Here is a 23,267-nt window from a genome sequence, read left to right on the forward strand (position 1 = left end):
TAGTTTGTTAAACCCTGCTCTAAACTAATCATTTTAAGATGTGGTAGTTAAAACATAAACTAGGCCTTTGAAACAAAACTGTGTTCAAAGATGCGGAATCTGTCTATAGATTATATAGTATTTTCTTTAGATTTTTGTCTGGAGGTGTGGAATGGTGGTGGGGGAACCTTCATGAAAGATAAAAGAAAACATTTCCACTTGTGTTAATAAGACCAGTTTATATATTTATAAACTTACATATTTAAAAATCTTCAGTAGTTTGTTATTTGCTAGTTACAGGTTTTCCCTGACTTCCAGGTTTTAAAACTTGATCGGATGCTGCCCTCTTGTGGGAAGCCTGTGCCGTACTCCTCCTTTGTTGCCTGTTTCTCTGCTTTGAGAGAAGCAGCAGCATACTCCATGATGGGGAAGACACTGGGAAATTGTAGATATTAACTATTAAGACACCGGGGTACATAATTATTAATGTAACAGGTTAATCATAGCTGTTGCTTCTTAACGTTAATGATGGAGTTCGGGAATATATTTCTCACAGGAACAGAGCAAATGCATTTTGAAACTCCCCTCTTTTGGGCAGCATATTTAGGTGGTTTCCTTTCCACATTTAGTTGGCTCACCTTTCAGAGCTACTCTTGAATACACATGGAAAAAGTCTATGCTTAATTACATGTAAATTTTAGAGAATGAAAAGTGAGATTTTGGAAGGCAGATATGCAATTCATATGGTTAAATAGTTAAGTGCTACTAAGCTTTTCAAAATCAAATTTTTATGCTTCTTTTTAAATGGACCTTCAAGTAGAGTTATTTATTTATTTTTTTTAATTTACTTTTATTGGACAGAGAGAGACCACAACTAGGCAGAGAGGCAGGCAGAGAGAGAGGGGAAAGCAGGCTCCCCGCCGAGCAGAGAGCCCGATGCGGGGCTCGACCACAGGACCCTGAGATCATGACCTGGGCCGAAGGCAAAGGCTTAACCCACTGAGCCACCCAGGAGCCCCAAGAGTTATTTTTTTTTAACTCTGTATTTTGAAATAATTATAGAAATCACAGGCAATTGCAAAGATTGTATGGAGTAGTCCTGTGTATTCTGTACCAGTTTCCCCATGATTGTATCTTAATTAGAGTTAAATAGCAAAGCCAGGAAAATGGCATTGGTGCAGTGTGTGTCGTTTTGTCACATGTGTAGATATAGGTAGCCAGTACAGCAATTAGGATGCAGAATTAGCCTATTGCCACAAAGATCTCTTTTATACTACCCTGATATCATCACCCCCCAGAATCACTGACCCCTGGCAACTACTCATCTGTTGATCATTTCTATCATTTTGATGCTTTGAAATGTTATAGAAATAGTATCATAAAATATGTGACCGTATGAGATTGGCTTTTTTCTGTTTCTTTTTATCTATTTTTTTTTATTACTGCAATTTGAGGGTTCTTGAGATACATTCTAGATATGAATCCTGTTGTCAGATACGTGGTTTGTGGCTGTTTCCTCCCAACCTATAGCTTGTCTAGACGTCATTTTCACTGGGGTCTTTTGTAATGCCAAAGTTTGCAGTTTTGATTAGTTCCAATTTATTTATTTATTTTTCTTTCATGGATGTGCTTTGTTGTTTGTTCATGGATTGGTGTCAGGTCTAAAAATCATTCATGGAGCCATAGGTTTCAAAGATGTTCTTCTGCATGATTTTCTAAAATTTTTACGGTTTTATGTTTTACATTTAAATCTACGATCCATTCTACACTAATTTTGAAAAAAGAATGAGGTGTAGGTTGAGGTTCAGTTTTGGCCTATGAATATCTAGTTGCTTAAGCACCATTTGTTGGCGTGACTATCCTCCCTCCATTGAATTGGTTTTGCTCCTTTGTTAGAAAATAAGTTGGTTAAATTTCGACTGATGCATTTTTTGGTTCCACTTGGCTTTGGGTTCTCTATTCATTCCATTGATCTGTATATTTATCTGTCCACTAATACCACATGCTCTTGATTATACTAGTTATAGAGTAAGTCTTTACATCAGGTAGAATAATTCCTCCCATTCCCCCCGCCCCCCCACCAAATTAGGTACTTTAGTTTCTTTGCCTTTCCATTACATTTTAGATAACCTTGCCTCTATGCACAGAAAATCCTCCTGGGATTTTTTTTTTTTAGGAACTGTGTGAAATCTGTATATTAATTTGGAGAGAATTGACCATCTTTACTATTCAGTTGATGAATATGGCATTTCTCTTTATATATTCTTCATTATCTTCCATTACCATTTTTGTGGGTTTCAGCTTACAAGTCCTATACAAGCTTTATTAGTTTTATACCTAAGTATCCCCCATTTTTTGAGCAATTGTAGGTGACATTGTATTTTTAATTCATATATTGTTAGCATATAGACACACAATTGATTTTTGTGTGTCGGTCTTGTACCTTGCTAAGTTAATTTATTACTGCTAGGAGTTTTGTTTTTGTTTTTGTAAATTCCTTGGGATTATCCATACAGACAAACATGTCATCTGCAAATAAAGACAACTTTATTTTTCCTTTCTGATTTGTATGCCTTTATTTTCTTCTCTTGCCTTATTGCATTGGCTAGGATTTCCAATGCTGTGTTGAACAGTAATGGTGAGAATGGACATTCTTTACTTTTTGCTGATCTTAGGGGGAAAAGTATTGTTCTTCACCATCCAGTATGATGTTAGGTGTAGATTTTTGTATATGTTCTTTATCAAGTTGAGGAAGTTCTCTGTTACTAGTTTTCTGGGACTTTTTATCATGAATGGGTGTTGAATTTTGTCAAAATGCATGTTCTGTATTAAGGTGATTGTGTGATTTTTTCTTAAATCTGTTATAGTAGGTTATATTAACTATTCAAATGTTAAAACACCTGTGTATCCATAGGCTAAACCTCACTTGGTCATGGTTTATGATTTTTTTTAATATAATGCTGAATTCTATTTACTAATGTTTTGTTAAGGAGGATTTTTGCCTATATACTAATGAGGCATATTGGTTTGTAGTTTTCTCATGATGTCTTACTCTAGTTCTAGTATTGTAATACTGGCTTTATAGAATAAATTTGGAGGTATGCTGTTTTCTGAAAGAGTTTTTGAAGAGGTAATGTTAATTCTTTCTTAAAAGCTTTTGGTAGAAGTCTCCAGTAAAACTGTTCAGGCTTGGAGATTTTCCAGAGAGGTGAGTTGATAAACTATGAATTCAATATCTTTAATAGTTACAGGACTATGTAAATGATCTGTTTCATAATGGATGAATTGTGTTAGTTTGTACTTCTTGAGGAATTGGTCTAATTAATCTGAGTTGTCAAATTTACATGGGTAAATCCTTCATAGTATTCCTTTATCCTTTTGATGTCTGCAGGGTCTATAATGCTATCCCATTTCACTTTTGATATTGGTGATTTGTGTCTTCTCTTTTTTTCTGTCAGTCTTACTAAAGGATTGTTAATTTTATTGACCTTTCTAAAGAATAAGCTTTGTTTCATTGACTTTTTGCTGTTTTAATTTCTTTCTTCCGCTTACTTTAGGTATATGGCATTCCTTTTAGTTAAATACTTAGTGTTATATATTCCTCTCTGTACTCTTTTAGCTATGCCTCACAAATGTTAGTAAGTTGTATTTTCATTCTTTTCGATGTATTTTTTGATTTCCCTTCAGACTTCCTCTTTGACCCATGGATTATTGAGAAGTATGTTGTTTAGCTTCCAAGTGTTTGGAAATTTTCCTGTTACCTTTCTGTTACTGATTCCATTGTGGTTGAAGAATACACTTGGTGTGATTTCAATTTCTTTAAAAAATATTGAGGGGGCGCCTGGGTGGTTCAGTGGGTTAAAGCCTCTGCCTTTGGCTCAGGTCATGATCCCAGGGTCCTGGGATCGACCCCCACATTGGGCTCTCTGCTCAGCAGGGAGCCTGCTTCCACCTCTCTCTCTCTGCCTGCCTCTCTGCCTACTGATCTTTGCCTGTCAAATAAATAAAATCTTTAAAAAAAAATATTGAGGTTTATTTTGTGACTCATGATCTGGTCTACCTTTAGTATATGCTCCATGGACATTTGAAAAGAATATGTATTCTTTTCTTGTTGGGTAGAATGTTCTTTAAATGTCAATTAGACCCTGTTGTTTAATACTGTTGTTGAGTTCTTCCATACTTTTGGTAATTTTCTGTTGATCACTTGTTGAGAGAGCACTGTTGATGTAACCAGAGAGAGAGCACTGTTGATGTAACCAGCTATGACTGTAAATTTTCTGTTTCTCCTGTCCATTCTATCTGGTTTTGAGTCACCCAGTTTGTACCTCAGTTGCCTGATATATACACATGCAGGTTTACTCTGTCTTGCTGAAGTGACCTTTTGATGATTATGTAATCTCCCTCTCTGGTAATTTTCTTTGCTCTGGGGTCTGTTTAATTGGTGTTAATAGAGCCGCTCCTGCTTTCTTTTGTTTAAGCAGCTTTGTTGAGTTATAATTCCCATGCCATACAATTCATCATGTAAAGTATACAGTCGTGTTTTTAGTATATCCACAGATATGTGCAACCAACTCTACAGTCAGTCTTAGAACATTTTTATACCTCAAAAAAAAATTATGTCCTTTAGTTGTCTTGCCCTTCTACCATGCCATTCCCATCTCGTTCCACTCCCTTCTCCCCTGCCCCCCAACCAGCCCAAAGTAACCATATTTTACTTTCTGTCTCTGTAGAGTTACTTACCTGTTTTGGACATACTATATAGAAGGTATTATATCATATGTAGAGCTTCCTTTGTCATCAGCCTCTTCACTTAGCACAGTGTTTTCAAGGTTCATCCATGTAGCATGTATCAGTACTTCATTCCTTTTTATGACGGAATAACCCTCCATCATGTATAGATCTATCACATTTTGTGTATTCATTTGTCAGTTGATGGACATTTGGTTTGTTTCCACTTTTTGGCTATTATGAATAATGTTTCTATAAACATTTGTATAAAAGTTTTGTATGGACATGTTTTCATTTTTCTTGTATACATACTTAGGACTGGATTTGGGTTCATATAGTAATTCTATTTTTAACTATCTGAGGAGCTGCCAGATTATTTTCTGAAGTGGCTGCCCCAGTTTACCTTCCAACAGCAGTGTAAGAGGGTTCCAGTTTTTCCACGTAACACTGCTTATTATCTGACTTACTGATTACAGCCATCCTGGTGGGTGTTGAGTGGTATCTTATTGTGATTTCATTTTGCATTTCACTGATGATTAATGATTTTTAACATCTGTTTATTTGCTTGTTGGGCATTTGTGTATCCTCTTCGGGGAAATGTCTATTCAAACCTTGCTTATTTTTTAAAAATTGGATTCTTTATTATTGAGTAGTAATCCTTTGTTCTGATTAATGTTTACATGATTTTTCTTTTTCTACTCTTTCACATCATATCTACTGTATCATTATATTTAAGTTTCTTGACCTGAAACCGTAAAACTAATCTAGGGAAAAAAGCTTTATGACATTGGTCTGGGCAATGAATTTTTTGAGTAAGACACCAAAAACCTAGGCAACAAAAGCAGAAGTAGACAAATGAGATCACATCAAACTAGAAAGCTTTTGCACAGAAAAGGAAATAATCAAGAGAATGGAAAGTCAACCCACTGAATGGGAAAAACAATTTTAAACCATATATCTGATAGATTAACATCCAAAATATGTGAGGAACTCCTACCACTCACTAGCAAAAAAACAAATAACCTGATTAAAAAATGAGTAAAAGGCCTGAATAGACATTTCTCAAAAGAGGAATACAAATGGCCAACAGGTATATGAAGTGGTGTCTTACTCTTTAAATGAAATGTCATTCAGTGTTTATTAGAACAGCATTCACCATCACTTGAAACCATACGTTTGCTGCAGATCTAAGTTCTATGAAAATCAACATACTCTGAGAATCAGTTGGCTCTGTGGAATGTATAATGAAATATTATAGCTTTTATTATTTGTGAAATTGTGTGTTACAAAATCCTTTATATCAGTAAAGTTTATAATAAACTTAGGCACCTACCTATATGTGTGTGGGTATGGATGTCCCATATATGGTCATGGGTGTGTCTGTGTGTGTATTCCCATATATGCGTCCTTCCCTGTCTCCATCAACCTCAAACCAGTAGTTAATCATTGAATAGTACATCACTGGCAGTATTACTATTACCTTGAATGTTTAGAATTGCAGATACCTACAATTTTAGTTTACTAATCCCAATTCAGCACACTGAACCGATACAAGCAAATGTTCCACCCACCTCTTCTATTTCATAGAATCATGGTGGTCTGTAAGCTGCGACTGGGTGTTAATTACCTCAGATGTAACAATACAAGTGTCTGTGGTTAGATGCAGTAATTAAATGAATAGAAGATTCTTCTGGGTACAGAGAAAATTTTACATTGATAATCACTAAGAATGTTCACAATTAGGTGAAGTAGGTGAAACTCTCCTTGCTTTCAGATTATAAAAACATCTCACTTCTGTTTCATGTCACATGGATATTGCAAAAAATAGATAAGAGATTATCAATTGTTTGATCACCCTTTGAGAATGGTGCAAAATATGTGCACCATTGTTTTAAGGATTTTCTAAGATCCTATTTCATAACCTGACACCAAGTGGCAAAAAATGGTCTAGTACTTGGACCCCGATACTTTTTAATATATTGATTTGTGAAATCTTACTTAAGAACATTGCTTTAAAATTGTTTAATATTAGACTGTCTTCTCTGCTGTAGTAGAGATCTTTTAATCTCCATTGCATTTCTTAAACAGTTGTGTGTATATATAATATCCCCAACTTTTTTTTTTTTTTTCAGGCATGGCTTTATTTCTCTGATACATGTTTATGTAAAGTATCTAATTCTAAATTTTGTCTTGACTTTTCTCCTTCAGTTTAATGAGCGGTGTTAAGAATAATGTTGGAAGAGGGATCAATGTTGCCCTGGTAAATGGTAAGAATAATTGTACCTTACAGATGTGATCAGTGGATATTCATGTGGCCCAAAGTAAAATGCCCTCTATTATCAAGGGATCAAGTCAGAAAGTGCTACACTTCACACTAACGCCTTCTTCCCAACTTCCTCTCATCCTCCTAAAAAAAACAACTATACATGGGGACCTGGTGTCTGAGTGTGCTTTCGTGGAAGCATCCCACTCGCTGTGTGGTGTGTGGAGAGTTTCCCAGGGGACTGTCAGGCTAAAACCCATCTAACATTAAATTGATGAATTCTGAAGATGTTGGATTCTAACACCGTGAAGACAGAGTGGCACAAGGGTGTGTAAATGACAAGGGGGGCTGGACTGATGGAAGGGGCGGGGAGAGGGATGAAGAATAAGAATTAATTGTAACTCTTCAGTATTGTCCACATTTGTCACTTATGTTCATTAGTGGAAATAAGTTCTTTGATTCCTGAAGGTCTCAAGTGTTCTTACAAAATCAAATCTGAAAATATGAACCCATGAAATAAGGCCTGACTGCATGCTTGTCTTTTTCTTCTGGTACAATAATCCTGTAAGGCTGTGTAGGGCGATTAGCGACCATAGCCACCTTACCCAGTTCTCAGTATAGGAAAATATTTTTTATTTCTTTCACGACAAAAGATAAGTTTCTGCATTTTTGCTTTCTTTATTTTCTTATATAGAAGGTTCTGCGTATATTTGTCTGATTGATAGCAAAAAAATACATTTTAAAAGGGAAATCTGAAAAAATTTTAAATGTTGGCTTTAATGGTAGAAAATGTCATCAAATCATCTTGTTTTAAAAGGTTTACATATTTTTTGGTAATTCCTAAATAAGGGAAGACGGTAACACGTAAGGACGAAACCTATCTAACTGAATTTAAGTGGTCTACACTCAGCTGTGAACTTGAGCTTGCTGCTCCTTGGCTTATATAGATTCATGAGAAAGTCCAGAATTTCATTTTGTCCAGAAGTTAGTCTTAGAAATATATTTCAGGTGCATACAGTTCAGATTTTAAGTCTTTCTCAAAATAATTCTTTCTCTGCTAAGGAATCTACACCTATCACTGGATAAGATCACTTGTGGTATACAGTGTGTATTTCAGTTGCATAATCTGACATGAGTTCCATCTCTTTCAGGAAAAACAGGAGAATTATTAGACACCAAATATTTTGACATGTGGGGAGGAGGTAAGTGTGATAACACATAACTGTTCTGTTGCTAGTACTGACTGACTTCTTAAGCCTCCTCTGTTTAATATAGCCCATTAATGAGAGATTGATGGTGTGTTTGTGTTAGTTCATTTTCTCTTACTTTTCATTAAATATCCAGCTGTATTTAAGTATAGGTCATATTGCATATACTTTGCTTTTTTATAGAAATTGTGTGTGTGATTAAGAGCAATACTAACAAAATTGAGATTGTAAAAATCTGAGTCCTATTTTCTACAGGACAACTAATTAAAAGCCTTGGATCCTTTAAGTCTCTGACTAAAATTTTTTAAAAAGAATAAGTAATTTGGGGAAGGGCACAAGCCATTTAAGCATTTTTAACTGAATTCGGGGTTTTTCTTTTTTTAAGATTTTATTTATTTATTTGATACAGAAAGAGAGATAACAGGCAGAGCAGCAGGCAGAGAGAGAGGGAGAAGCAGGCTCCCCACTGAGCAGAAAGCCCGACGCGGGGCTCAATCCCAGGACCCTGAGATCATGACCTGAGCCAAAGACAGAGGTTTAAACCACTGAGCCACCCAGGAGCCCCGGGTTTTTTTGTTTTTTGTTTTGCATATGATTTGTTAGCCTCAAAAGTAAATTATAATTAGGATTATTATTAAAGTAGATGAATATTTGAGAGAAGGCATTTTCTTTTTAGTTCATTGCACTTAGAGAGCTTCACAGGTATCTTCCTTATGTGGAAGTTGCTGCAGGAACAGGTGTAAGTCAGTCACCCACGTGCAGAAGCAAGGACCCAGCATCCTGGACAGGAGTTTGCCGGGAAGAAATTTCTTCCTCAAAACTGATATAAGGCCAACACTGATTTGATCTTTTGATTCTTTTCTAAGTTGTTGGTTCAGGATATTTCTCAGCATGAAGCTGAGCTCTGCACCTCCCTGTTTCCAGCCCCTTTATGCATTCCTTAGGAGCCAGTAACAGGTAGTCTTCTTGAAATTTATGTTAAGTTTTCACACCATTCAGCTTTTCTAATATTTCTTCAGCTTGTAATAGATGCCGTGTTTTCTTTATTTTTTAAATGAGATTAGGAAGACTTTTCATAGCTGTCAAAAGCTGTTATAAACTTTAGATGCTGCCATCAATTTTAGATTCTAATGGCATAATTGGCCCTACCAACACTTACTAGGAAACACTGGAAACCTGGAGACAGTCTTGCAAAACCTTTGTTGAAATGACCAGAAGCTCTCTTGCTTCATCACGGATAGATTAATTATGCCAAAAAGTCTTCTTCAAGTGAAGAGATAGCCGCAGTTGACTTCCATCTTTGCATTTAAAAGGAAGTGATTTGTTAGCTGCTTTGTTACATTTTCTCAGAATTGAAAATGCTGTTATTTCAAAATAGAATTCAGTTAGAGAATATCTTTGGAATTTTTGCTGTGGAAAGAAACTGAGTAAATTTGAAGCTTGAAGTGACCCAGTTCTGAAGCAGTATTAGACTTGGGGATGACATGGAGACCTGACATTGGAGAGTTCAAGACATAAAACAGTTGGTACTATGTGATCTCCCCCTGGTATCACCAGTGTGACACCAGTGTGTCACCCAAGTGGTTTATTTTTATGTTTTTGTGTATCTTGGTGCACTAGACAAAGCAGGTAATGAACATAGTATTTGCCATAATTAGATATAACCTTCATTCCTTCCCCTAGTTTACAGTAATTAGATATGCCCAGAGGATCCCTTAAATCAAAGTGCATGTATGTATGCATGTGTGTTTGTGTGTGTGTATATATTTATATAATTTTTTAAGAAATTGCAGAACCTTTTATGAATTAGATAAAAGCTATGTATCCTACACTTAGATAAGTACCCATACAAACAATTTCACATATTCTCTGAGAATCCGTGAGCTTTTCTTCTACCCTCCTCCCTCATCCCCCATCAAGTTTCTTTTTTCAGATTTTAAGTCATGCTTTAATACAACTTTGCTGTGGTTTTTTCATTTAGCCCCTGGAATATCAGTACAAAAGACACATAGGATCAATCCGGGTTGGGAAATTCTAAGTTGGTGGTGGGATCGATCCTATTAAAGGACAAAGTTCAGTTTTTAACATGTTCATAAGATTTATCTCCCTTCTGGTTACTCTCCATTTGAAATTATTGATTTGCAAATGCTTTATATTTTAGTTAATATTAACTTTTAAGAGGTTATCATGATGGCTAGTCACTAAAAAAAAAAAAAACAAAACAAAACCAAAAACTCAAAGCCATCAGTCCTTTCTTTTTTTCTTCAGATGTGGCCCCATTTATTGAGTTTCTGAAGTCCATACAAGATGGAACAATAGTCTTAATGGGAACTTACGATGATGGAGCAACCAAGTACGTAAACTTAAACATTTATATTATTTTTGGAACTATAATTAATTATAAAAGCAATACATTTTCAATGAAAAAAATTATAAAATAGAGCAAAGTAATCAAATTCCAGATAAACACTATTAACCTTTTTTATCTGCTTCCTTCTTTCTGTATGTTTGTCAGACATACATTGCCATAACATTAGATCCACATATCTCAAGTTTGTTACACTCTTTTCTGTTTTTAACAACCTTGAATTGTTTTCTCTAACGTTAATATTCTTCTAGTAGCATTTTTCATCACCTACCAACAGTTGATCATATGTCCCCACCTTTATCTAAAATTTCCCTATTATTGCCACATTTTTTTGTATTACAAATAACATTTTGATAAACACCCTTTTCCATAAGTACTTTTGTACTTTCGATTATGTCCTTAGGGTAAGTTCCTACAAGTGGAGTTCACTGTGAAAGAATAAGTGTGATATGTTTTTCATAATGTTTAGTAAATACGAATTTATAACTTTTTTCTTAAAAGTGTATATGTTGGAAAATTTGGAAAATACAGAAAAGTGCATAGAAAAACAAGTTATAAATTCATCTATTCAGTGATAACCACTGATAATTTAGTTTCCATCTCTAGTTTTCTTAATATACATATTTTCTTCATCTTAAATATTTGAAATGATAGTAGTTATAGCATTATTTATGTGGTGAATATTTTCCCATAACATTAAATAGTTTTGATAACAAAACTGTTCATGTCTACCTCATATAACTCTTAAGCATACGTCATGATTTAAAATTTATTTAATAAAATTCCTACTGCTGGACCCTCAGGCTATTTCCAAATTTTCATACTTAGCAAAAATGTACTATCTTAAAAATTTTGAATAATCATCTTTATTTCCTTAAGACAGGTTTTTTTGAGGTAAGGTGTTGAATTAAAGGATGTATATGTTTCTAAAAACGAATTTTTAAAGTTTGTATCAACTTAACATGTCTCTCAGAAGTTCCAGGACACTGATTATTTTTAAGAAGTTTTGGAAAGGGGTTTTGTTAATGTGCCTTTCTTTGGTTATTGATGAGAGTGCATTTTTTTTTTTTTTCCACAAGTGTTTTTGGCTCTTTTTCTTGAAAAGTATCTTTTGACCATTTAGGTTGACTCCTATGGATGCGTAAGCACCGTTGGTATGTTAAGGATATTAACCATTTCTCATGTGAAAATACTTTTTTTGTGTGTTTATTTTTGTTAATTTATGGTGCTTTGTGACTTTTACGAGTTTAGACTAATTCTTAGTCAAGTGTATGGATTTTTCGTTTCAAGTTTCTTCTACTTTTATACTTGAGAAGTATTTTCCCATCTCCAAATTAAATACTTAGTAGATTTTCTTTTTCCAGTGACTTCACTATTTTCATGTATTTTTAAAAAATGTATTATTTCCCAGTTACTTACAGTTTCCATTTTTATGTGGATTTGACTTTGTTTTTAGAAGTTCTGTTCATCTACTTCTTCCTGCCCCAATAAGACAGGGGCAAATTATAAAATTTTATAATTTTATAAAAATTAAGTGTACTACCTTTCTGGGGTAGCTAAGACCCCTTTAATAGCATTTCTCAAATCCCTTCTATGATATTTTATCCAGATGAAAAGTATGATGCTTTTAACAAGAATAAAAGACATCCTTTACAGATTTTAATTGAAAAGGCTTGAAATTCCACCTCAGAATATGGCATGTCTTTCTATTTATTGATTTTTTTCTACACGTATGTAGTGTGTAACTACATTATTGCAGATTTGCACTAAGAAAACAGGGCTACTGGGTGCGTGGGTGGCTTAGTCTGTTGAGTGTCCTCCTTTGGCTCAGGTCATGATCGGAGTATCCTGGGTTCAAGTCCTGCATTGGGCTCCTTGCACAGTGGGGAATCTCCTTCTCCCTCTCTGCCCCTCTCTCTGCTCATGCTCTCATTCTCTCTCTTTCTCTCTCTCTCTCTCTCTCAAAAATAAATAAATAAATTCTTTAAAAAAAAAAGAAAACAAAACAGGGTTACTTTGTGACTGGTTTTCTTTTTTGTTGGTGGTAGTTTTTGTTTTTGTTTTTGTTTTCAGATTTTATTTATTTATTTGACAGAGAGAGATCACAAGCAGGCAGAGAGGCAGGTGGTGGTGGTGGGGGGAACAGGCTCCCTGCTGAGCAGAGAGCCCAATATGGGGCTCGATCCCAGGACCCCAAGATCATGACCTGAGCTGAAGGCAGAGGCTTAACCCACTGAGTCACCTAGGTACCCTTACTTTGTGACCGTTTTAAGGCTGGAATATTTTCTTTGACCTGTCTTACATCTGGATCAACTAAGGATATGTTAAATCCATAGATCAAGAAAACTGGTACTTGCATCCATTGCTGTTTAGCTACACAGAACTAAGTGGAATGTAATTAGGCTTCTCCTTAGCAAAAAAAAAACAAATAATTTGATGTTTGCTTTTGCTGATAGAATAGGATATTACATGTATAATTTGAGGTTTTAAGATTTTTAGAAACCCTACTTTTCTGAATAGACAGACACCCATGGCATCTTTTTCATCATGTTATTTCATTATTATACCTGCTTGGCTTCAGACCTGTTTCTCTTCACTAATAAGAAATTGTGGCCATACCTAAGAACTAAGGCAGGATGATGTTTGTTCTTTAACTGCTGTTTATTGGTGCCCATCCCAGATACCAAAAGCAGCCTCAGAAGATGTTTGGCCTGAAAGGCAAAAACAGAAATCTAAACTTGATGTGTTTATCCTTGTGTATGTATCCGTGTGTGACTCAGCTGTGCGGTTAATTGCATTCAGTCATGTGCATTTCCAGTTTGGGGCACATGAAGTTGTTTTTCAAATACTTCCTTCTTCCAAACACAGGTGAAATAAATTGTATCGTGTCCTTTATGCCAAAATGGACAAGCGGTCTTTATAAATGGCCATCTACATCGTGAAACACAACAAAATATAAACGTACCCCTTGGCAGGTATCTGAGTGTGAACCATTTGAAATGACTCCTTCGTTGTGGAACACCCAGTCTTACATGCGAATAGAAGCTCTGCTTCATCTGACGTGTTAGCACTTTTCTTCACATAAGGCTGCTGGATTTTCCCCTCGTAAGGAATGTTTGTTCTCCCTCTTATACCCAAAAGATTCCTTTTTTTTTTTTTTTTTTAAGATTTTATTTATCCGTGAGAGAGAGAGAGAGAGAGTGCACACATGTGCATGCAAGAACGAGCACGAGCAAGGGGAGGGCCAGAGGAAGGAGAAGCAGATTCCCCAGCCAGCAGGGAGCCCAACGAGGGGCTCCATCCCAGAACCCTAGGATCAGGGCCTGAGCCAAAGGGCAGGCATATAACCAGGCATATAGCCACCCAGGTGCCTGTACCCAGAAGAGTTTAGAATATGAAATAGACATCTCCGACAGGGAGTTGGTATTGGTTCTCCATAGTCATTCCTCTGTGATCCCAGGTACTACTACTGTCTGCAATGAGCGCCTTGGCTGGACTGTGAACTTTTTTTTTTTTTTTTTAAGATTTTATTTGTTTGACAGCACAAGCATGGAGAGCAGCAGGCAGAGGGAGAGGGAGAAGCAGACCTCCTGCTGAGCAGGGAGCCTGAAGCAGGGCTCGATCACCCCAGGATCATGACCCAAGCTGAAGGCAGATCATTAACCGACTGAGCCACCCAGGTGCCCCTGTACTGGAAACTTCTGAAAATGTCTGGGATTGGTCTCTGTCACAGCATTTCCCAAAGTGTGTTCCGGTGGGATCCCAGTCCTCTGAACCCATCCTAGGGGAATAAGTTTGGAGATGGCATGATGCATTTTGCCCCTTCCAGGGATTTACAATGCAAGGCCCTGAAGTTTGGCCCTAAGGAAACCTCTTTACCTTTCTTTATCCCATTAGTTCTTGATTTTAACAATGAAGCCCATTTTATTTTATTTTATTTTATTTTAAGTTTTATTTATTTATTTGAGAAACTGAGAGTGTGCAGGGGAAGGGAAGGAAGGAGAAAGAGAGAAGCTGACTCCCCACCGAGCGCAGAGCGCTACTCGAGGTTAGGATCTCAGGACCCTATTAAGCCCAAATCAAGAGTTGGATGCTTAATTGACTGCACCACCCAGGTAGTCTTGGAAGCCCATTTAAAAAACAAAACAGGAAAAAAAAAAAAAAAAATATACTTAAGAAAACTTATATTTTAGAGAGTGCAGGTCTCTAATGATGCCTACTTTCTGCCTAGACCCCTCTAAAATAAGTTGGTTTTTGTTTATTTAATGAGGAATTATAATAGTTTGAATGAGCAAGCTAAATTTTGCTATTGTATTCCTCCCTTTGGAGACAGCACTCTGTGACATGGGCACTTCCTGGCTAAGTGAAGGGTTTAAGTGTGGGTGTCCTGAAGTAAAAAATCTTGAAAGTCTTTGGCCCCGGCCCCCCAGCCCAGGCAGAATTCCCAGGAACTGTTCTACAGATACCCCTTCTGAAGGGCGCCAGTATCTCATAATTTCTCTATTTGAAACAAAACAAAGCAAAAAACTATCCTTAAGTCATTGTTACATTCTCGTTCTCCTGGTTGGTCTCCCTCTGAATTCCCCCTGGTAGTCTGAGTAGTCTTAGCCTGGGTAAATAGAACAATAAGTATATTCCCCAAATCGTTTGATACTTTACTTGTTTGAAACTACAGAGCATTGGTCTTTCAGTTTTCCCTTTGCCTGCTCAATACTCAGGGCTCTTGTAACCTTCTATCATGCTAAGTTTCTGGGTGGGTTTACTCTCCTGGCTGCATTTTTTGGGTATTGGTTCTCTGGTTGATTTTCAGCTCTCTTAAAATGAGTGCCCCAGTCAAACACAGGGTTCCTGATGGGGTCGGGCTGGTACAGGGTACAGAGGAGATACTAGCTTTTACTGTGTTGGGGATATGTTTCTTTGAATATTTATACAGACTAGTACTATATTCGTTTTCTTTAAAAGGTCACATCCCATTTTTGGCTAAGTTAAACTCTCAGATCAGTTGCTTTCAGACTTTGTTCTTTTTTTTTTTTTTTTTTAACCACTGCCAAGTCAGGTCTTTCTCTCTATTCTGGACTTGATTTTGTTTAGTCTAAATGAAGGACCTTATATTCATTTGTCGTTGTTATCCCTGTTAAATTTAATGTTGCTGATTTTGGCCCATTAGGTTATGATGCTGACATTTGTCCTGTGAGATTTCCATGATCCAGGCTTTGTAGTTTCTCCAAAGTCATTCTTGTGTCTAAATCAAAGTCATTGATAAATATGTTCACCCACTAGGGACAGCGTGCCACCCTGCCAGGGGCCTCCTCCAAGGGATTCATCTATTAATCAACTACAGAAACGGTTTTTTAAACAACTGCCAAGGAACCCTAACAGACATACCATCCAGCTGCTGTTTCATTATTTTCTTCATAGAGGCTGTTTTCTGAGACTCTCAGATGCTCACTTGAAGTTCACGAGCTGTGCTAATTACAGTGCCCTCATCTTCTGTGCGCAAACCTGTGCAGCTGCTGAAATAGCTTACATGACCTTAACTTGGCTTGATTTCTCTCTCCCTCCTTCTCACTACCCCCTCTCTTTCCTCCTCCTTCCCCCCTCGGCTTTTTTTTGTTGTTGTTGTTCACAGGCTTTCCTTGTAATCCATCCTAGAATTTGCCAATAATTGGAAGTAGCTTTATTGACCCATTGTTTCTAAAAATTTCCTTGCCTTTTTTTGAAGACTGGAATATTTAATTAACTTTTAATGACTTACCGTCTTCATTTTCCATGATGTTTCTAAAATAACGGACACTACCTTGAAGAGTATATTAAAGTGCCTTAGAATTTAACTGTGTGACGTGTGTGGGCCTGGAGGTTTCCGTTTACTTTACGGCACTTCCACAGACATTCCTGAACTACTCTTCCCTTTTTATGTCGATCAGAGTGTTTGCCTCCCTTGGAAAAGGCAGGCATGCTTTGATCTCCATATTATATCATTCTTGTGAAACAGTGGGTCCCTTCATTGTTTGCACTTTGTAGCAAAAGTTCTTCATGTGGCCTGTAAGAGGTCGCAGAGTCGCATCTGCCGGCCTTCCTGGCAGTAGCATTCCGTTTCCTCCTTAGTCATTTACCCTGTAGTTTCGGACACTTGTGAGTTTGAGCCCATCGCAGAACACTCCTGTAGTGGCCCTAATTTATAACTTATCCTCTTCTTTGCCAGGATTGTTAGAAATTATATAGTGAAAATTATTGTTTGTTTGTTTGTTTTTTAAGAATCCCAATCTCAGAAGTGCTTCTGATCTGAACTTTTTATAATATGCTGTCTTTAAAGTCTAGGCTACATGGTCACCTATGCCCAGCATTGCTTATTCTTCAACCTCTTGAAGTAATAAAGGGATTTTCTTCCAAAGTTCTTCACACTTCTATTCCCAAGTGGTTCTTCCCTGTTAATCAGAGTGGGGCCCAGAATATTAATTCTCCATGTTGTTTTCCAGAAAGGGAGCATTGACCTGGTATGATGGTGTGACTGTGGGGTCTCAGATGCTCCTCCTTCCCCAGCAAAGAGGGAAGCAGACCTCTGAGTCGCCCTGGTCCCGTTCCCTCTTCCTCCATTGCTACTTCCGATCACCTCTGTGCAGCTTTAGAATCTCTTCTAGGAAAACTTGCTCCCTCTCTCTGTCTGCCGTCTTATTTGTGACATAATTTTTGATTCATTTTAAAGAAAATTCTTAACTAAAATAAAATAATTTATTCAGTAAAATTTTTCAGCATCTTAGCTAATTTTTAATAGCATTTTATTTTTTATTTTTTAATAGCATTTTTATCTATCTATCTGTTTATTTATTTAGAGATAGAGCACAAGCTGGGGGTTGCTGAGGGACAGAGAGAGCCCAGCTTGATCTCATGACCCTGAGATCATGACCTAAGCTGAAATCAAGTCTGATGTTTAACCAACTAAGTCACCAGGTGCCCCAGCATCTCAGCTAGTTAAGACCATTACTGGAGATTGAAGTTTATGTAACAAACTCAAAGTGCTCCTATATAGAATAAAAGCTTGTATCTTAAAATTTTTATTTAAAATTTACACCATGCATACATTTGTTACTCTGGCTTTTTTTTTTTTTAACTTTTTTTTTTTTTAAGATTTTATTTATTTATTTGATAGACCGAGATCATAAGCAGGCAGAGAGGCAGGCAGAGAGAGAGGAGGAAGCAGGCTTCTGGCTGAGCTGAGAGCCCGATGCAGGGCTCGATTCCAGAACCCTGGGATCATGACCTGAGCCGAAGGCAGAGGCTTTAACCCACAGAGCCACCCAGGCGCCCCTGTTACGCTGGCTTTTAAAGAAATGGGACATTTTGATACCTAGTATGTATTGAATCAGTGCAGAAAATATCGGCTGTGTTGCATGATTTTTAACTTCTTTTTGAAACATGAAATTGTCTTCTACTTAAATGAAAGATTTCAGACACAAATAATGAAATCCTCTAAAGTCTACATAGGCAGAGCAGAGAACTTTGGAAATTATTGAGAAACGTATGTTGTTATACAGCTGTAGTTAGATATATGTGGGGACCTGTGGCCCGGGTGCCCGAGACCACCCTGAGGTCTGATGATTTGCTGGACTTGCAGGACTTGTATCTTCTTGTAACAAGAAGATACAAAGCAAAATTAGCAAAGGGGAAACTGGACTGAGCGAAGTCTGGAGGGAACCAGGCCCCAGTTTCCCAGAGTCCTCTCCAAGCGGAGTCACGCAGGAGAAGCTCCATTCCTCCCGCAGCAGATGGTGACAGCACCGTGAAGTCTGGTAGTGGGAAAGCATCTCAGGGACTCCGTGCCCGGGTTTGTAAGTGGCTCACAGAGGCAGCCTCCGCCAGACACATCCACAGATGCCAGCCTCCCCGGCATAAACTGCCTTCCTCATGCAGCGCCGCGACCCGTTCCCATCAGTTCTGGGAATGGGGGAGCCCTCCCCAAATCCAGGCTGCCAGCCGCCAGCCGGGGCCCAACTGGCTGCTGGGACTTCCTAAAGATAGCCATGGCAGGCCGCCGTGTTCCCCTTTTCTGCGCAGGGCCCACGGGCGCTCTCCCGGGAGAGGAAAAGGAAGGAAAGAGATGAAAGGAGGGAGTGGAAGTGCAATTGGCAAGTCGCGTCCAGATCTCTGGCTAACCTGGCTTAGTTTATTCATGTAGACCACATGATCAGTTCTGAAATTCAGAAGTACGAAGTAAAAATGATTGCCCTCCAGTGTATTTCTTAATTGATGGAAAGTTCATAGAGGAGGAAGATTTTATTCATCCTTTTTGCAGGGAGCCAGGTCCGCCCCGGGAGAAACCACCTACTTTGCAAGCAGTTTTTGCGTATAAAGCAGCCCCTTGGCGTTTGTGAACTTCATGTTCAGCCATCTGTGAGCAACCCTAGAGCCCACAAGGCGCCAGTCGGTGGTTTTCTGAGACGTAAATGTGAGTCAAGCCCCACAGCCTCTGCTGGGGATCGTCACTGGGCTGCCCAGTGAACCTGCCGCCCACCCTCCGCGTTTCCTCGCTGCCTATTCTTGCAAAACTCACCTAGTAGTGCTGCCGATGCGAGTACAGTATTATAGGAATGTGGCCAGAAGACAGAACATTTGGATAGATGAAAGGGTGGGATTTGACAGTCTTCCAGACCCACAGCATCCTAACCTCATACGCAGACAAGAAGCCGGGGTTCAGGCACGGCCTTCAGGGAGTGTCCCTCCAATGCACGTGTTCCTTTATCACGGGAGCAGACAAGTGCGAAGTGACGGCTGATTGAAGGAAGCAGGCACAGGAGCGGGACCTCGGGGGGCAAGCTGGAGGCACGCGGCCATGAGTCTCAGGCCAGACTCCAGGGGTTCTTTACACAGTTACTTCATTTGTTTTTGCTTCACCAGGTTATAAGTGCATCCCTTGATATAGATTTGGGTCTGAAAGTCAAAATATTCTAGGGTTATAGGTGATTTTTCTCAGGGATTCTAGTGAACTTTCTGCAGGAGGACAGCAGTGCCCAGGCTGTGGTTAAAACAGCTCCACTGCTGGGTATTTACCCCCCAAAATACTAATTGAGGAGGGTACACGCACCCCTGTGTGCTGCGGAATTATTTACAACAGCCAAGACACAGAAACAGCCCAAGTGTCCATCAATGGATGGATGGATGGATAACAAAGATGTGGTGTGTATGTATATATATGTGTGTACATACACGCGCGTGCGCACACACACACACACACACACAGGAATATTACTCAGCCTTAAAGAAGAATGGAATCTTGCCACTTGAAACGACGTAGATCAAGCTAGAGAATAGAACGCTAACTGAGGTCAGTCAATAAAGAAAGACAAATGCCGTATGATTTCACTCATGTGGCACTTAAGAAACAAAATAAGTAAAGGAAAAAGAGGGAGAGCCAAACCAAGAAACAGCCTCTTAACTATAGAGAACAAACTGGTGGTTACCAGAGGGGAGGTGAGTGGGGGAATGGGGATTAAGGAGTGCACTTGTGATGAGCACTGGGTGTTGTACGGAATTGTAGAATCACTATGTTGTACACCTGAAACTAACAGGACACTGTATGTTAACTACCCTGGAATTAATATTTAAAAAATTTTTTTAAAAATAGCTCTACTGCCCCTGCATGTGGTTTGCATCAGTTGTGGGAGTCTAACATATATGCAGTTCTTTCTCGTTCTATGACTTTTTATTTTAAAATATAAATTATTTTGTTCATCTTCAGGTTAGTTAAGAGAACACTCTTGTACCTAGTGTTTCTTTCATTGGTACATTAAAGGAGCTGACTGATCCTAGCATGAGGTGTTTCGAAGAACTCTGTCAAATAAAAAAGGACCTTCTCACTGACTCTTGTGCTGTTTGGTTTTAATGACTGCTCCCTACCCCCCAGCTATTTGCAAATATAAAAATTAGCTTGCTTCAGATTTTTACCAGAACATAACCTCTCTAACTGATGTATAAGGGCCATCTTTTGGGAGATACAGAGGCCTTATTGCCTTTTTTCCCCCCTCCACAGCTAGCATGTATCTTCTTTTTCGTGAGACAGAGCACATTGAGAATGCTCAGCATTAGGATAATAACCTACACAAAAATTCTTTGTTTTAATTTTATAAAGATTTTTTTGTTTGTTTGACTGAGAGACAGAGCCAGAAAGCACAAGTGGAGGGAATGGCAGAGGGCGAGGGAGAAGCAGGCTCTGCATTGAGCAGGGAGCCCAAAAACGGGGCTTGATCCCAGGCCTCTGGGATCATGACCTGAGCCAAAGGCAGATGCTTAGCCATCTGAGCTACTTAGGTGCCCACCCCTACACAAAATTACTTAGTGTCAACTTTCAGCTGTTTTCCTACTACTTGACTTTCACCACTGCCCTTCCTCTTTGGCAGGTACTTAACTGCTATCTGGTTAAGGTTCATTTTTATTAAATAACCACTCGACAGTTATCACTGAAGTGTAATTTATATACTTATTCTCAAGGTTCATTTTCTTTTAAAGAAACCATAGTATTAGAAACAAACGCCAAGATTTTTGTCAGCATTTACCTTTATTCAGATGTAATTCACAAAGGGATTAGTAGAAATTCAAAGTGATTTTTAATTTTATGAAGATACTGGTTGCTTAAGACCTCGTATTTAACCTAGGTAGGCATCTGCTGATGACAGTATCCCTTATTTATTTGGTGGATATGGATGAAAGTGAATTACTGTAAAATAAAGACATCTAAAAGGTATTTCTTCATAGAATAAACTTAAAATTAGTTGCTAGATTTCATGTCTTTTTCACTAGAGAATTCAAATTGCAGGAATGTTGCTCTGAAAAAAATTCTGTATTTTTTTATGTTCTTTTATTTAAGGGGATATTTTCTCATCTTATCTCATGTTACATGTTAATATACTGGTGAGTCATTATTACTTAGATAATATACAGAGCTCTGTGCTTATTGTAGTACTCTTTTTCTTCCTCTTTAAGACTCAATGACGAAGCACGGCGGCTCATTGCTGAATTGGGAAGTACATCTATTACTAATCTTGGTTTTAGAGACAACTGGGTCTTCTGTGGTGGGAAAGGCATCAAGACCAAAAGCCCCTTTGAACAGGTTAGTATCTTAGACTCTAATAATTAATGGACGGAAGTAAATTGTGTGAAACTGTACAGTGAATATTCCTATCCTAGTTATTTGAAACGTAGACAAAGCAGCCATTAAATATGTTGTGTATTTTTCATAAGCTCTTGGTCATCAGTTATTTAAAATAATCATGGCATGTTTTAAATCAAAACTAAAAAATAGGCCTATTCTTCGTGGAGTATTTTTTCCTGTATGACCATGCATTGGCATATGATTGCTTTTATCATGAGCTGCTTAGGAAGTGTTCATTATTAAAGATTTTAATCGAGCTTTTGGTAGTATAATCAGTTAAGTTTAGAAACACTTTAGAACTTAGTGGACTATAAACTTTACCTTTTGGCTACCAGATGATCCTTCCAAAAAGTCCTGCACTGTTTTTTTCTTTCAGCTGGCTGGTCTTTGACGGTCTCCCTGGCCCCTGGGGTTGCTCATTTACTCTCTTGAACAATAATTTGCAGGAACTCATCATTGATATGAATGTTACTGAAACAAGTACACTACAGTATGTTGTGGTAGAAAAGCAATTCATAAAGGTGTTTTTTTTTTTTAACCTTGTACTATTATTGTACCCCAACAGCACATAAAGAATAATAAGGACACAAACAAATATGAAGGATGGCCCGAAGTTGTCGAAATGGAAGGCTGCATCCCCCAGAAGCAAGACTAATGCAGAGGAAACTGAAGGAAACGCACTTTGCCCGTTAATGGCCGAGCTGTGACCGAGGAGCTATGTGTAAATACTGCGGGAGCATGCAGCCGTCTCGGCGTGTGCATGAGCATTTATCTCTTTGGATATCGGGATTATTTATTGCTAACGTAAATAACGCCTCTGTAAATAGTCATCTTAATGAGCAAATCACTGAACCATTTCGAAGCACATTTCTCTGATAGTAGTACGGTGTTAGACTGCTACAGTAGGGACATCTTTTAATTCTAAAAGCATACCCAGTGGATAACTGAACAGATTGTGAAAAATACATTGGTATATATACTGGTTGCTGTGAAAACCTATTATGGAATAATATGGATTTTAGGGAGGAGACTTTGTTTTCTTTGTGTGTGTCTGTGTGTGTGTGTATTGTCCACACACACCCATATTCAAGTGTATATATGTATATATATGTGTTGCCTTTTAACGATAGTATCTTTTAAATTCCAAAGATACTTGGCTAGTTGTGTGTGTAATGTTACTTTATAGTCTGATCTCCAGTGTACCTTCTTTCTTCGTTTTTCTCTTCTCCTCCCAAAAAACCTAGAAATAAAATGATACGAAAACCTATATCAGATATGTGAAAAGCACAACAGAATTTTTTCTTTTCATGTACACAGTAAAAAGGAAGTGCGTAAATGTAGGTAGTATTCAGGACTGTAGCTTTCTGGGTTTGAATGACTGGATCTCACAGAAGCTGCTTAGAGCGAGGCTGGGGGTGGCAGCCCCATGGAGCCAGGGACGTGGGCCACCGTCCTTCTACACCCTAACCAGGGGCTTCAGGACAGCCGCAGCTGTGTTTAGAGCAATGCTGTCGTGTGTTTCCTTATGGTTATCAGCACTGACCAAGTGGTTTGGAAAGAGGCATGCTTTAATGTCAC

The 23,267-nt window shown here is 38.0% G+C and overlaps 1 protein-coding gene across 3 annotated transcripts in view; it reads left to right on the forward strand.

Moving 5' to 3' along the window:
- The window catches only part of FAM3C (FAM3 metabolism regulating signaling molecule C), a 51,300-nt gene extending 28,337 nt beyond the window's left edge, over positions 1–22,963 (forward strand). For all 3 annotated transcript variants that reach the window (XM_032870523.1, XM_032870531.1, XM_032870539.1), the window contains 5 exons: positions 6,916–6,974; positions 8,122–8,172; positions 10,447–10,531; positions 21,521–21,647; positions 22,255–22,963. In XM_032870523.1, coding sequence (XP_032726414.1) covers positions 6,916–6,974; positions 8,122–8,172; positions 10,447–10,531; positions 21,521–21,647; positions 22,255–22,344 — 412 coding nt within the window. In that variant the 3' untranslated portion in view covers positions 22,345–22,963. The remainder of the gene's footprint in view (positions 1–6,915; positions 6,975–8,121; positions 8,173–10,446; positions 10,532–21,520; positions 21,648–22,254) is intronic.
- Positions 22,964–23,267: the final 304 nt, after the last annotated feature.

This window comes from Lontra canadensis, unplaced genomic scaffold (assembly GCF_010015895.1).
Source record: "Lontra canadensis isolate GAN:19392208 unplaced genomic scaffold, GSC_riverotter_1.0 scaffold2, whole genome shotgun sequence".
NCBI lineage: Eukaryota > Metazoa > Chordata > Mammalia > Carnivora > Mustelidae > Lontra > Lontra canadensis.